Source organism: Arvicola amphibius, chromosome X, assembly GCF_903992535.2.
Source record: "Arvicola amphibius chromosome X, mArvAmp1.2, whole genome shotgun sequence".
Classification (NCBI taxonomy): Eukaryota; Metazoa; Chordata; class Mammalia; order Rodentia; family Cricetidae; genus Arvicola; species Arvicola amphibius.
In genome coordinates, this window is record NC_052065.1 from 1192731 (window position 1) to 1208282 (window position 15552).

At 39.6% G+C, this 15552-nt stretch overlaps 1 protein-coding gene across 1 annotated transcript; it reads left to right on the top strand.

Annotated features, from left to right (window-relative positions):
* The first annotated feature begins 2548 nt into the window (after positions 1-2548).
* Positions 2549-15047, top strand: LOC119804916 (claudin-34-like). Its single transcript, XM_038316683.2, has 2 exons — positions 2549-2631; positions 14387-15047. The coding sequence occupies exons 1-2, from the start codon at positions 2549-2551 to the stop codon at positions 15045-15047; spliced, it is 744 nt and encodes a 247-aa protein (XP_038172611.2).
* The last annotated feature ends 505 nt before the right edge of the window (positions 15048-15552 follow it).

The following is a 15552-nucleotide window of genomic DNA, read 5'->3' on the forward strand; positions in this document are numbered from 1 at the left end:
AAGGAATTGGGATATTTGGGAGAAGAACTATGGGTAAGGACAGAAGACAAACTTCTTGGTCATGCATCTTGTGGAAAGCACTTAAACACACAAATTACTCTCAATTGTAGGTGTGAGCTGTCCCTCTAAGGTAGAGTGTGGGTCCTGCCACATTGGGCTGGGGATTGGTAGGCAACCCTTATCACATCCTATTTCCATTCCCTGGGGATTCCATTAACCTTGCTGCAGACCCAGTTTTCCTACATGCTGTGGGCCTTCTGAGTCCTCTCTTCTAACTTATCTCATTCCTTTCTTTGCTAGAAAAATCAATCATTTTTTTTTAGGTTTTCTAAATTAATGGAGTGTGGATTTTAAAAATATTCCCTTATAATATTCAGAATTTCTTCAGGGTCAGTTGTAGTGTTTCCCTGTTCATTTCTGACTGCTAATTTTGATCCCCTCTTTTGCTTAGTTGGTCAAAGGATCTTTTTTGTTTTGTTCATCTTTTCAAAGACCCAGATCTTAAGTTTTATTTTTATTTCTGCCTTGAACCATTCATCATTTAGTAAGTGATTGATTAATCTCCATGAGTTTGCATACATACTAGATAATTTTTTGCTATCATTTATTGCACTGTGTTCACATATATACATGGAGTGATTTCAATCTCTTATTTTCATAAGTTAACAGTAATTATTTATTTTTATCGAATATGTTCTTTTCACACAACATTTTCTGATAACAGTATTGCCTCACTCATCTCATCCCAAAACCACCTCTACTTCTCCATCTAACACCATGTCTTCTTTTTCTTCCTCTCTCTTTAGAAAACAAATCAGGAAACTAAGCAGGGTACGAAAGAGGAAAAAACAAAAAGTATAAAGAAGCACACACACACACACACACACACATAAACACACACATACACACACACATACACACATTGTAAAATCTCAAAGTCAGAAAACATAATATACAACCAATAGTTCAGTAAGGTAAAAAATGTCCAAAAACATTATAAAGCAAAGGTTTTTAAAAACTGCCCTTAACTTAATTTGTATTGAATATTTACTGCTGGGCATGGGACCTGCCCTTAAGTGTGATTTATATACCTGGTAAGGCTCCATTGGAGAAAACTCATCTTTCCTTTGCAAGTAATTGTCAATTGAATATACCTTGTAGGTTAGGAATAGGAACTCATGTTCACTTCTACTCTCAGTGCACGGATATGGCTTGGACCTGTGCATGCCCTGTTCATGCTGCCACAGTCTCTGTAAAGTGATAATTACTAGACAGAGTAGCTATATTAATTTCCTATGGGTACTGTTGTAGTTTAAATGAGATGGTTTCACATAGGATCATGTGTGTGAACACTTGGTCCATGAATGATGATGCTCTTTTGGGGCGTTGTGGAAACATTAGGATGTACAGACTTGTTGGAGAAAGTACCACATTCACTATAGGAGGTCTTTGAGAGTTCATAGCCTTGTCCAACTCTAGTTTGGTTTCTCAAGGATGGAGATATGAGGTCTTGGTGTGGGAGGTCCTTCTGTAGTGTGTTGTTTTTCATTCGATGATGAGTAAAGAACTGCTTTGAGCCTATGGCAGGAAAGAACAGAAGCAGGTGGGGAAAACTAAGCTGAATGCTGGAAGGAAGAAGGGCAGAGTCAGAGAGAAGCCATGGAGCCACCAGAGATAGATGCTGTGAACTTTACCCACTAAGCCACAGCCATGTGGTGATATACAGGTTAATAGAAATGGGTTAAATTAATATAAGAGTTAGCCAATAAAAAGCTAGAACGAATGGGTCAAGCAGTTATTTAATTAATGCAGTTTCTGTGTAATTATTTCAGAGCTGAGCAGTCAGGAATGACCAAGCAGCCTCTCTCCTTGCTCTAAGGTCTCAGTTTCTTGACCTGGTTGCCTGCTGTCATGTTTTCCTGTCCATCTGTAAACATGAGCCTGAATTATTCCCTCCTCCTACAAGATTCATTTCTCAAAGTATTTTATCACAGCAGTAGAAAAGCAACTAATACAAGGGCTTAGAAGAAGCATGGTGGAACATGCCTGTAATACCAGTGCCCTGAAGTCAGTGATAGCATGTCTATACATTCAGGGTGACCATGATCTAGTTGTAGAAATTGTCTCAAAAATAAAAACCAAATAAGAAAATGGCCATATTGCTACTAATTTCATCATTCCCTTCCTTCCCTTTAATTCTGTTCTGCCATCATCTCTCCCTTTTCCTTCTATATTGTTAAAGAACCAGGATTGAGCTAGTGGTATAGTTTTAAAATGAGCTATTTATTGGCCAACATTGAAACATTTCCTTCAATACATTTCAAAATAGTATAGACTAGTTGCATCTATCATGATTGACAGTTGTATACTGAAAGGGTTTTCTACATGTGGTTTCAGGAGATCTCTCCCTTCATCCCAGCCATATCATTGGTTGTTCCCTACCCCTAGATTTTTGTGAACAATTCTTGGGAGTTAACTAGGAGCTTTCCTGGTATGTTGATGCCACTTCTTCTAGCACCGGATCTACATACAGCAATAACTTTTAAAAATGTCACTACCCCAAATGACAGGGTTTGAAATTGTGCCTCATAGAGAAAGAAAACAATTTATAGACAGGGATAAACCAGTCAGGTATGTCTTGACTATGAGCAGGGAGACACACTGGCAAACACACCCCACTTCTCAAATACTGTGTAAGAAACATAACAAAGGGAACTGAAAATTTATCATGGTTAGTTAAATTTCTTTTGCACTCATACACTAATGAGTGACACTTGGGAGATGATCTCAGTGGGAGATAACATTTGATGATGTAATAAAGGTCTCAGAACTCTGAACAGGCCAGTCACCACTCAACTGGTTGTGAAGTCAGCAGCCAGTCTTGAAGAGCACATGAGGGAAGCCATCATGCTTTCCTTAGTCTAGGTGATTCTGTCAAATAACTGGCCACCAATTCGTTTAGAGACAGTGTAACAGGTAAGTATACTTATACATGTAAGTATACGCTGCATTCACATTTGTTGTATATGTAATTAATGTTTCTAAGTATCCATATCAGAATTTATGACTGACTTTGAAAAGGTAGGCACACCACTACATGTATATTGACAGTAAAGTGGTAGTTACATGTTCTCCTCCAAGATCCATGACATTCTCTGTATTTTCCCAGGTTTCCTGTATTAGGCATGGCTTGCCTCTCATAAATGGGCCTTAAATACATTTAGAGAGTTTGGCATGCCATCACTGGATCTCTAGGGCTATCTTTCCATGGTGGTCATTGTTGTGGTTCATAGGCATCATAGCCGGATAGGTCTATTGGTTGTTTTCCTACCTTGAAAACCTTCGTGGTACCATTAAAGTTAGACCAGAGGGAAGCTGCACTCAGGTGAGTTCCACCTGAGAGGTTTCTGAACTGAGTCTGACGTTCATGGTGTCTTTATCAGTAGGGACTTACCTTTTACCTCTAAGGGGCAGCCAAAGGCAATACCAATATTCTGTTTTGGTATTCTCTTTGATAGCCCTCACCAACAATTCAAAAGAGGGCTTCTATGCCTGCAGTTGTAGATTGTGTTAGCTGATATTTGGCTCTTGGAGGAAGCAATATAAGTGCAGATGAGATATTTTCTTTTATACACTATATTTATACAGAATTCATATGCTTTATATGTCATTTACTTTTTAAGGAAATAATAGTATGGTTTATCATAATTTTTCAGAAATTCTTACTATTGTTTTACCCTCTACCGTACTCCTTCTGTATTTATTATTTCCTTCATCCCTCCGTGAATCCCCATTTTCTCTATTTCCCACGTATGAGTTCTCGTTACCTGCCATTCTCCTCTGCATTGGTCCTCTGCCACATATAGTGACAAAAGGGGCCTTTTATTATCTATGTTTAGGGAGTTGTTCTAGAATATATACTCACATCTGATGTTTTATACCTGGGAGCTTTCAATGAGTGAGAACACATAATGTTTTTCTCTCTGGTCCTGGGTTAGCTCACTCAGTATTGTTCCTTTTTCCATCCACTTGCCCGCAAAGTTTATTATTTCATTTTTCTTTACATCTGAATAGTATTGTATAGTGCTTATGCACTGTATTTTCATTATCTATTTGTTGTTTGATGGATATTAAGGTTTTTTCCCTGTCGTAGCTATAGTGAATAGAGCAACAGTGAACATGGTTGAGCAAATATGTTTGGAGTAGGATGTCTTTTTCTTTGGACATATTTCAAGGAGTGGTATAACTGGGTAATGTGGTAGATCTATTTATGTTTCCTGTGAATTCTTTTTCTTTAGATTTATTTATTTATTTATTATGTATACAATGTTCTGCCTCCGTGTATTCCCGCACAACAGAGGAGGGAACCAGATCTCATTACAGATGGTTGTGAGCCACCACGTGGTTGCTGGAAATTGAACTCAGGACCTTTGGAAGAGCAGCCAGTGCTCTTAATCACTGAGCCATCTCTCCAGCCCGTTTCCTGTGAAGTCTCTGCGTTGATTTTGATAGTTACTTTACAGGTTTGCAATCCCCAAAAATGTGAATTAGAACTCTTTCCCCCACACCCACTTCAGCATTAGTTGTCACTTGTTTTGTTGATCATTGCCATCCTACTGGGATGAAAATGATTGTTCTGTTCTTTTAAAAATGCTATGAAGTCCCAGAGCAGTGGCCCAAGTGGTGGTGGCAGGCCATTTGCCAGCAAGCAGCAGTCTCTGGGAGCAGCCAGTCCCAGGCAGAGGTGGCTGCTGGTCCCCAAGCAGTGGCTGGTCCCAGGCAGGGAGACACATTGCGGGGCGGGCAGAAGACAGAGACATGGGTAGACATGACTTGCAGAATGAGGTTGAAGTTTTATTCAGGGGAGTTATGAAGGGGGAAGGGAGAGGGGAAGAGAAAGAGACGGGGGAAACAGAGAAGTGTGGAGAGAGGCAGAGACGAAGCTGCCTCTCTGAGAGGAAGATGGAAAAGACAGCAGGCTTAGGCCGGAAGCTGGAGATCAGCCTGCCTCAGCTGAAGGGAGAGGGAGTGGGCGTGGCTTGTCTCTTAAAGGGACAGGGACCAAAATCATAACAATGATGAAATCTCAAGTTTTGATTTTCACTTCTTCAATTGCTAGGAATGATGAACAAATTTTGAAATGTTATGTGGATTTGGTCACATTTTCTTCTTTTGAGAACTTTATGTTCAAGTACCTGACTCATTATCTCATTATTTGAGTGGCTATATTCTTTCTATCCTTTTAATTTTTTTCTTTATGCTTTCTGACTGAGTATTAATTCTCTCTCTCTCCCTCCCTCCCTCTCTCTCTCTCTCTCTCTCTCTCTCTCTCTCTCTCTCTCTCTCTCTCTCTCTCTCTCTCTCTCTCTATCTGTATATGGCAAGATAATCTCCCAATCTGTGGGGTTTTTCATGTGATTTATGTTTTTTCCATGCAGGATTAAATGCACTTTCTTTGTTATATATTTATATATAGTTAGTGTTTTAACTATAATATGCTGTGGGATTTTCTTTCCCATTTGGTGTTCTATGTGCTTCTGTATTTGCATGGGTGTGCTTTACCTTAGTTTGGGGAAGTTTTCTTCTAAGATCTTGAAGAGTGCCCGGTCTGTGTTATTGACTTGGCAAACTTCTCCCTCTATGCCTTCAATTTGAAGGTTCGGGTTTTTTATGATGTGCCATATTTCTTGTATGTTCCTTCTCTGTGTTTTTGTAAAATTTTCATATTCCTTGCTTGTTTGACCTAGATCCTCTACTTTGTCTCTGAGTTCTGATGTTCTTTCTTCTGCTACAGTCATTTTACTTACAAGGATTTACTCTGAGTTTTCTACTTTAGTTACTGGATTTTTATCTTAGCTTGAGTTCTCCTCAATATTTGTATCTCCTGGTTGAATTCTGTTCTCAGGTCCAAGGCTGACTTTGTCATTTTTACCAATCTTATGTTTGTGCTTCTTGGGCATCACTCAAGCATTTGTTCTCCTTCCGTTCTGTCTCTTTACCTTTAATGACTGTTTCTTTTTGTCTTTTTATATTCCTGGGATCCTTTACTGAAGTCTATGATTGTCATTTTAAATTATGTGTCCTTGTCCTGGGGTTCATCTATACAGTTCTCATTAGCAAATGCTTGTCCAGGTCTGGTAGGTTTTGGAGAGAAAGCACTGACTTGATTTTTCAGATTGATTGAATTTTGTAGTGAGATCTGGGCATATGGACTTATTCTGTTAGTTTCTGTCATATATGCACAGACCAGATTGGATCAAAAAAGAAAAAGTATGGGCATGTTGGGCATGTTGTACAGAAAGTTTGAAAATGGCCAGAGAGGAATGAAGTCTGGTAAAAGTGAACTGAGATAAGTGAATAGTGAACATACGATGTCTGTCCCTCATGTTCCGGGACTTGATGGAGGGCATAGATTTGACTGGATGAAAAAGTTTTATGTGGTAAAGGAGAGGCCTTCTAGATGGGAGGCAAGCAGCGTTGTTCCTGGCAGAAGCCTAGAGGTTGTTTGACGTGCACACATTGGTGGTTATACTGGGCTTGGCCATAGGTATGGGTCTCAGGGATAGATTTTGTAGTTGGGAAGTCTATGTGTCAGGGGAAGGTCAAGGACACTCACTGGGTTAGACCCTGAAGAATGTTAAGTGAGATCTGGATGGATGGGGAGGTTAGATGCTGTGTCCCGGAAGTATCCCTTTTTTGTCTCCTTTCATTTATTTTATTTTGAAGTCTATCTTGTCTGAAATTAGGGTAAACTGTTTGTTTACTATTCCTATTTGCTTAGGATAATTTTTTCATCCAGGGTCACTCCCGACTTTGAAAACACAATGAGTTCCTAATAAACCATACAAAGATAGCTCTTGTTTCCTTATCCAATTTGAGTTTTTGATTGTGAAGTAGACATCACTGGTTCTTAAAGTCATTATTAACAGGTGTTCTTAGTTGCAGTCATTTTTATAGTTTTGATATTTGTGTTCTTAGTTATAGATTATATTATAGTTACTATAACTTTATTTTCTTTCTACAGTAAATTTTCTAAACTTCATCCTGCCTTAGATTTAGTAAATTCTGAAATACACACTAGCCACTGTATTACACAAGCTCAATTATTTTATTGAGGATAAAACCAAGAAAAATGTGAATGTATATTTATATAAATTTCACATATATATGTGTGTGTGTGTGTGTATTATACATGACAATTCCCATATATGATGCACATGACACCATTGATTTTAAGTAAATCTGGTATTAATCCAGATAGGAACTCAATGATTGATCAGGAAAACCATGGTTCAACCATTCAATGAGGAACTTGTCATTATAAAAGTTGACAAACTTCTCACACTTGATGAAACCTGACATTAGGTACATTGTGTGGTGGCTACTGTCGCTAATGCCAGCAGTTGAAAAGGAGAGGAAGCAGGATTGCTTCTAACTAAAGGCCACAATGGGGACATAGTTCTAGGCCAGTCAGGGATACAGAGACATACAGTGTCACACAAATGGATAGTTAAATGCTCTGAGTAAAAAAAATTAATGTATAACTACACTTCTATATTTAAGGTTGGCATATAACTCCATGATATGGATATTGCATAAATTATCCAATTGTTGTGCTTGAAGTTGCTTTCTATTTTTTGTGTGAAATTTCATATTATCATGATTATCTGGAAGTCTAAATATTTGGAACCAAAATTCATTGTGATTCTGTAAACAGTGGAAAAAGAAAATCTTTTTTTTCTCATTTTTTTATTAAAGATTTCCATCTCCTCCCCTCCTCCTTCCCCTTCCCTCGCCTCCCTTCCACCCATACCCCACTCCATCCCTCTCCAAAGACAAAGAGCCATCAGGGTTCCCTTCACTATGTTAAGTTCAAGGTCCTCCCAGCTCCACCTAAGTCCAGGAAGGTGAGCAACCAAACTGACAAGGCTCACAGTGAGCCCGTTCATGCTGTAGAGTTCATATTCATTGCCATTGTCCTTGGTTTCTCAGTCCTCCTCCACCATCAGCCACACTCAGAGAGTCTGGTTTGGTCCCCTGTTCCATCAGTCCCATTCCGACTGGACTTGGTGGTCTCCCGTTAGATCTGTCCCACCGTCTCAATGGGTAAAAGCACTCCTCGCGGTCCTGGCTTCCTTGCTCATGATCTCCCTCCTTTTGCTCCTCATCAAGACCTTGAGAGCTCAGTCCGGTGCTCCTATGTGGGGCTCTGTCATTTTCTCCATCCAATGCCAGGTGAAGGTTCTATGGTGATATGCAAGATATTCATGAGTATGGCAATAGGATCTGGACATTTCTGGCACCCTCTCCTCAGCTGCCCAAGGAACTAGCTGGGGGCGTCTTCCTGGACACCTGGGAACCCCTCTAGAGTCAAGTCTCTGCCAACCCTAGAATGGCTCCCTTAACTAAGATATATAATTCCTTGTTCCCATATCCACCCTTCCTATATCCCAACCATCCTATTCCCCCAAGCTCTTCCCATCCTCCACTTCACACTTTTCTCGCACCATCCCCCCATTCCCCCATCCCACCCCACCCCCATGTTCCCATTTTTTATCTGGCAATCTTGTCTACTTCCAATATCCAGGAGGATAACTATATGTTTTTCTTTGGGTTCACCTTCTTATATAGCTTCTCTAGGATTTTTTACGAATTATAGGCTCGATGTCCTTTATTTATGGCTAGAAACCAATTATGAGTGAGTACATCCCATGTTCATCTTTTTGGGCCTGGGTTACCTCACTCAGGATGGTGTTTTCTATTTCCATCCATTTGCATGCAAAATTCAAGATGTCATTGTTTTTTACCGCCGAGTAGTACTCTAATATGTATATATTCCACACCTTCTTCATCCATTCTTCTACTGAAGGGCATCTAGGTTGTTTCCAGGTTCTGGCTATTACAAATAATGCTGCTATAAACATAGTTGAACAAATGCTTTTGTAATATGATTGGGCATCTCTTGGGTAAATTCCCAAAAGTGGGATTGCTGGGTACTGGGGTAGGTTGATCCCGAATTTCCTGAGAAACCTCTACACTGTTTTCCAAAGTGGTTGCACAAGTGTGCATTCCCACCAGCAATGGATGAGTGTACCCCTTACTCCACATCCTCTCCAGCAAAGGCTATTATTGGTGTTTATGATTTTAGCCGTTCTGACAGGTGTAAGATGGTATCTCAGGGTTGTTTTGATTTGCATTTCCCTGATTGCTAAGGAGGTTGAGCATGCCCTTAAGTGTCTTTTGGCCATTCGAACTTCTTCTGTTGAGAATTCTCTGTTCAGTTCAGTGCCCCATTTTTTAATTGGGTTCATTAGCATTTTAAAGTCTAGTCTCTTGAGTTCCTTATATATTTTGGAGATCAGGCCTCTGTCTGTTGCGGGGTTGGTGAAGATCTTTTCCCAGTCAGTAGGCTGTCTTTTTGTCTTAGTGACAGTGTCCTTTGCTTTACAGAAGCTGCTCAGCTTCAGGAGGTCCCATTTATTCAATGTTGCCCTTAATGTCTGTGCTGCTGGGGCTATACATAGGAAGCGGTCTCCTGTGCCCAAATGTTGTAGAGTACTTCCTACTTTCTCCTCTAACAGGTTCAGTGTGTTCAGATTGATATTGAGGTCTTTAATCCATTTGGACTTGAGTTTTGTGCATGGTGATAGACACGGATCTACTTTCATTCTTCTACAGGTTGACATCCACTTATACCAGCACCATTTGTTGAAGATGCTTTCTTTCTTCCGTTGTGTGCTTTTAGCTCCTTTATCAAAAATCAGGTGTTCATAGATTTGTGGGTTAAGATCTGGGTCTTCTATTCGATTCCATTGGTCGACTTGTCTATTTTTATGCCAATACCAAGCTGTTTTCAATACTGTAGCTCTGTAATAGAGTTTGAAGTCAGGGATGGTAATGCCTCCAGAAGTTCCTTTATTGTATAAGATTGTTTTGGCTATCCTGGGTTTCTTGTTCTTCCATATAAAGTTGATTATTGTCCTCTCAAGATCTGTGAAGAATTTTGATGGGATCTTTAAGGGGATTACATTAAATCTATAGATTGCCTTTGGTAGTATTGCCATTTTTACTATGTTGATCCTACCAATCCAAGAGCAAGGGAGATCCTTCCATTTTCTGGTGTCCTCTTCAATTTCTTTCTTCAAAGACTTAAAGTTCTTGTCAAATAGGTCTTTCACTTCCTTGGTTAGAGTTACCCCAAGATATTTTATGCTATTTGTGGCTATTGTGAAAGGTGACGCTTCTCTGATTTCTTTCTCTGCTTCCTTATCCTTTATATATAGGAGGGCGACTGATTTTTTGGAGTTGATCTTGTATCCTGCCATGATACTAAAGTAGTTTATCAGCTGTAGGAGTTCTTTGGTGGAGTTTTTCGGGTCGCTTATGTACACTATCATATCATCAGCAAATAACGAAAGTTTAACTTCTTCCTTTCCAATTCGAATCCCCTTGATCCCCTTGTTTTGTCTTATTGCTATTGCTAGAACTTCAAGCACTGTATTGAAGAGATAAGGAGAGAGTGGACAGCCTTGTGGCATTCCTGAATTTAGTGGGATGGCCTTGAGTTTCTCTCCATTTAATTTGATGTTAGCTGTCGGCTTGCTGTAAATAGCCTTTATTATATTTAGGAATGACCCCTGTATCTCTAATCTCTCTAAGACCTTTATCATAAAGCGGTGCTGAATTTTGTCAAATGCTTTTTCTGCATCTTATGAGATGATCATATGGTTTTTGTCCTTTAGTTTATTTATATGATGGATTACATTGATAGATTTTCGTATGTTGAACCAGCCCTGCATCTCTGGGATGAAGCCTACTTGATCATAGTGGATAATTTTTCTAACGTGTTCATGGATTCTGTTTGCCAGTATTTTATTGAGAATTTTTGCATCGATGTTCATAAGTGAGATTGGCCTGTAATTCTCTTTCTTGGTTGAGTCTTTGTGTGGTTTAAGTATCAGGGTAATTGTAGCTTCGTAAAAGGAATTTGGCAATGACTGTTCTGTTTCTATGTTATGAAATACCTTAAGGAGTATAGGTATTAGGTCTTCTTGGAAGTTCTGGTAGAATTCTGCATTGAACCCATCAGGTCCTGGGCTCTTTTTGGTAGGGAGGTTTCTGATGACAGTTTCTAATTCTACGCAACTAACAGGACTATTTAGAGCATTTACCTGGTCCTGGTTTAACTTTGGTATATGGTACTTATCTAAAAATGTGTCCATTTCTTGTACATTTTCCAATTTTGTGGCATGCAGACTTTTGTAGTAAGATCTAATGATTCTCTGAATTTCCTCTGTGTCTGTGGTTATGTCCCCTTTTTCATTTCTGATCTTATTAATTTGTGCGTTCTCTCTCTGCCGTTTGATTAGTTTGGCTAGGGGTTTGTCAATCTTGTTGATTTTCTCCAGGAACCAGCTTTTTGTTTCATTGATTCTTTGGATTGTTTTCTGTGTTTCTATTTTGTTGATTTCTGCCCTCAGTTTGATAATTTCCAGTCTTCTACTCCTCCTAGGTGAGTCTGCTTCTTTCTTTTCTAAAGCTTTCAGGTGTGCTGTTAAGTCTCCAATGAGTGCTTTCTCCGTTTTTTTTTTAAGTGGGCACTTAGTGCTATGAATTTTCCTCTTAGCACTGCTTTCATTGCTTCCCGTAGGTTTGAGTATGTTGTGTCTTTATTTTCATTAAATTCAAGAAAGACTTTAATTTCTTTCTTTATTTCTTCCTTGACCCAGGTGTGGATCAATAGTTGACTGTTCAGTTTCCATGAGTTTGTAGGCTTTCTGGGGGTAGCATTGTTGTTGAATTCTACTTTTAATCCATGGTAATCCAATAAGATGCAGGTAGTTACTAATATGTTTTTGTAACTGTGGAAGTTTGCTTTGTTACCGAGTATGTGGTCAATTTTTGAAAAGGTTCCATGAGCCGCAGACAAGAAGGTATATTCTTTCCTGTTTGGGTGGAATGTTCTATAGATGTCTTTTAAGTCCATTTGGTTCTTCACCTCTATTAAGTCTCTTAATTCTCTGTTAGGTTTCTGTCGAATTGACCTGTCCATTGGTGAAAGAGGAGTTTTGAAGTCTCCCACTATCAGTGTGTTTGGTTTGATGGCTTCCTTGATTTCTAGTAATGTTTCTTTCATATAAGTGGGTGCTTTTATATTAGGGGCATAGATATTCAGGATTGAGACTTCATTTTGATATATTTTTCCTGTAATGAGTATAAAGTGTCCCTTTCCATCTCTTCTGATTGATTTTACTTTGAAGTCAACTTTGTTAGAAATTAGTATGGCCACACCGGGTTGTTTCTTAGGTCCATTTGCTTGATAAACCTTTTCCCAACCCTTTACTCTGAGTAGATGTCTGTCTTTGTGGTTGAGGTGTGTTTCTTGTAAACAGCAGAATGTTGGATCCTGTTTTCGTATCCAATCTCTTGGCCTGTGCCTTTTTATAGGTGAATTGAGTCCATTGATATTCAGTGATATTAATGACCAGTGGATGTTAACTCCGGTTGTCATTTTTTATTTGGTAGTAGAGATTGTGTGTTTCCTTTCTTTGAGATGTGCTGGTGAAGGGTCACTAGATGTCTGAGTTATTTTGGGCAATGCTGGACTCCTTTGTTTGTGAATTTCCTTCTATTACTTTCTGTAAGGCTGGATTTGTGGCTATGTATTGTTTAAATTTGTTTTTATCCTGGAATATTATGTTTTCTCCATTTATAGTGAATGAAAGCTTGGCTGGCTATAGTAATCTGGGCTTGCATCCATGGTCTCTTAGTTTCTGCAAAACATCTATCCAGGACCTTCTGGCTTTCATGGTTTCCATAGAGAAGTCAGGTGTTAGTCTGATAGATTTTCCTTTATATGTTACTTGACCTTTTTCCTTTGCAGATCTTAATATTCTTTCTTTATTCTGTATGTTTTGTTTTTTGATTATAATATGGCAAGGGGATTTTTTTTTTGATCCAGTCTATTTGGTGTTCTGTAAGCTTCTTGAACCTTAATAGGAATATCTTTCTTTAGGTTTGGGAAGTTTTCTTCTATAATTTTATTAAATATATTTTCTGGGCCATTGAGCTGTATTTCTTCTCCTTCTTCTACGCCTATTATTCTTATGTTTGGTCTTTTTATTGTGTCCCAGATTTCCTGAATGTTTTGTGATGAGAATTTGTTGGATTTGCTGTTTTCTTTGATCAGTGCGTTTATTTTCTCTATGGTATCTTCAGAATCTGAGATTCTTTCTTCTATCTCTTGTATTCTGTTGGTTATGCTTGTTTCTGTAGTCTCTGTTCGTTTACATAGATTTTCCATAGCCGGCTGGCCCTCGGGTTGTGTTTTCTTCCTTGCCTCCATTTCAGTTTTCAAGTCTTGCACTGTTTCCATTATCTGTTTGATTGTTTTTTCTTGGTTTCCTAGGATATAATTTACGGATTTACTCAATTCTTCAAACTTTTTGTTATTCTTCTCGTCCATTTCCTTAAGGGAGTTTTTCACCTCCTGTTTAAGGGACTCTATTACTTTTATAAAGTCAATTTTTTCTACTTCTTCTTGATTAGTGTGTTCAAGTTCTCCTGTTATAAGTTCGTTGGGTTCTGGTGCTTTCATGTTGTTTTTCAAATTGTTGGAGGAATTCTTGCATTGGTGCCTGCCCATTTCTTCCTCTGAATAATCCCATTTGGGTCTTCTTTTAGAAGTTCAATTCCCCCCAATGAATTCAATTCACTCACCCCAATGAATGATGAATCCTCTGGCAGACTGTCAGGTCTCCTTCCAGGCCAAGCAGCTAGCTGACAAAGGGCCTACCTTGCTACAGGCAGGCTAATGAAGGAGGGGACCTCCCACTGGCCTGGGTGCACTCAATTCCAGGTGCCTGGCGCCCAAACAGGCTGAGCTGTGGGATTTTGTGGCCCCAAAGATGGGAGGATGAGGCAGGGTGGGGGGTTTTGGGTGCAAGCTGGGAAGGGACAGGAAGAGAGAGGCAGTATCCGGGGAGAATAACCCCTGCAGGAAGAGCAGGAAGTGTGAAGGGGGGGGAGTTGTGGAATGTTGGTGGTCCCTCTCTGGGCAGCTGCTCCGGTTCAGGCACTCACTCCTCACTCACCCCAATGAATGATGGATCCTCTGGCAGACTGTCAGGTCTCATTGCAGGCCAAGCCGCTTGCTGACCGAAAAAGAAAATCTTAATCGTGTGTTGATTATCAATGTGCTACTAAATGTTCCCACTGAGCAGTTTTTTTTTTTTTTGAGTTTGATCAGAACACACTCCCTGCAGGAGATTGCTTGCTCAAAAATCCATCTGCTCAACAAAACCCTTCTTCCCTGGTACTGCCCACTCAAGGGATAATCTCCCAGTCCTGAAGAATCCATTCTCATGATGTCCTGTGTTCTTTGCAGTTGCCAGGTGTTCAGAGTCACCATTGTGATGGTCAGCAGGCGTGCCAACAGGCAGCTAGGAGGCTTTGCTTTGGCCACTCTAGCATGGATCCTGTGCAGCGTCTCCATGAGCCTCCCTCAGTGGCGAGTGTGGTGTTTTCAGGAGCCCATGGATTCCAAGCCCAGAATGATTTTAGTGGGGATGTGGAAAACCTGTGTTTACCACCAGGAAGACAGTTCCAACATTTCCAAAGTGTGTTACAAATATAAGAACGAGGACACCTTCGTCCCTTTGGATATTCGAGTGTCTCAACACCTTCTACTGATCTCCAGCTTTCTTGGCACGATTGCCACAGTCACTGTCATTGTGGCTCTTTGGAAATTGTACTCAGGGAGACTCCGGAAGAAAGCCACCTACAATCCATTCACGGTTCCAGGGATTCTGAACGTCATTGCTAGCATTTTTGTCTTCTTATCCATCGTGTACAACTATTTATCCATCATTCGCAAGGATGGGATTGCCTTCCCCCCATCATTCCACATACCTTCTTTCCCAGATACCCAGAAGATTGGCACTGCGCTGGCAATGGCGACCCTTTCTAGCTTTCTATTTCTAGTGGGTGGCATAATTTCTCTTTCGTTTACTCTTCCCCAGTATTCCCTACTATATTCTATCCTTTAAATATAAATTTCCAACTTCCATACTCTTGAAAATCCAAAATTACAAGGAGTAATCACAACTATTTTTCGGATACCTCCCAAAACCTTCCAGATTCAGAACCTTGCCCGAGGAAGAGAAGTGGGCTTCCAGTTACATTTCTTGGCTTAGTTCCTCTAGTTTTTCATCAAGAGGTTTATGGATTTTCATTAAATAAATTCTTATCCACTTAATCTTATAAGTTCTGGAATTGAATTACTCTTAGTGACAGTAAATTATCAAGGAACATAGTAGATATGGAAATAAGTGTCAGAATACAATGACCCCTTACATCATCCTCTAAATTCATAAAAATTGAAGCAGAATGATTTCCCATGTTGTACAAATTGCAACTGTCCACCAGATGATATTTCACAAAATATGTTACAAATTTCTATAAGGAATCTCCCCAGTGCTTTTGTCAAAATACCTGTGAAGATTTTCCCATATTTCCTTGCTCCCTCTTTTACTCCTTTTGATTTTTCTTTTA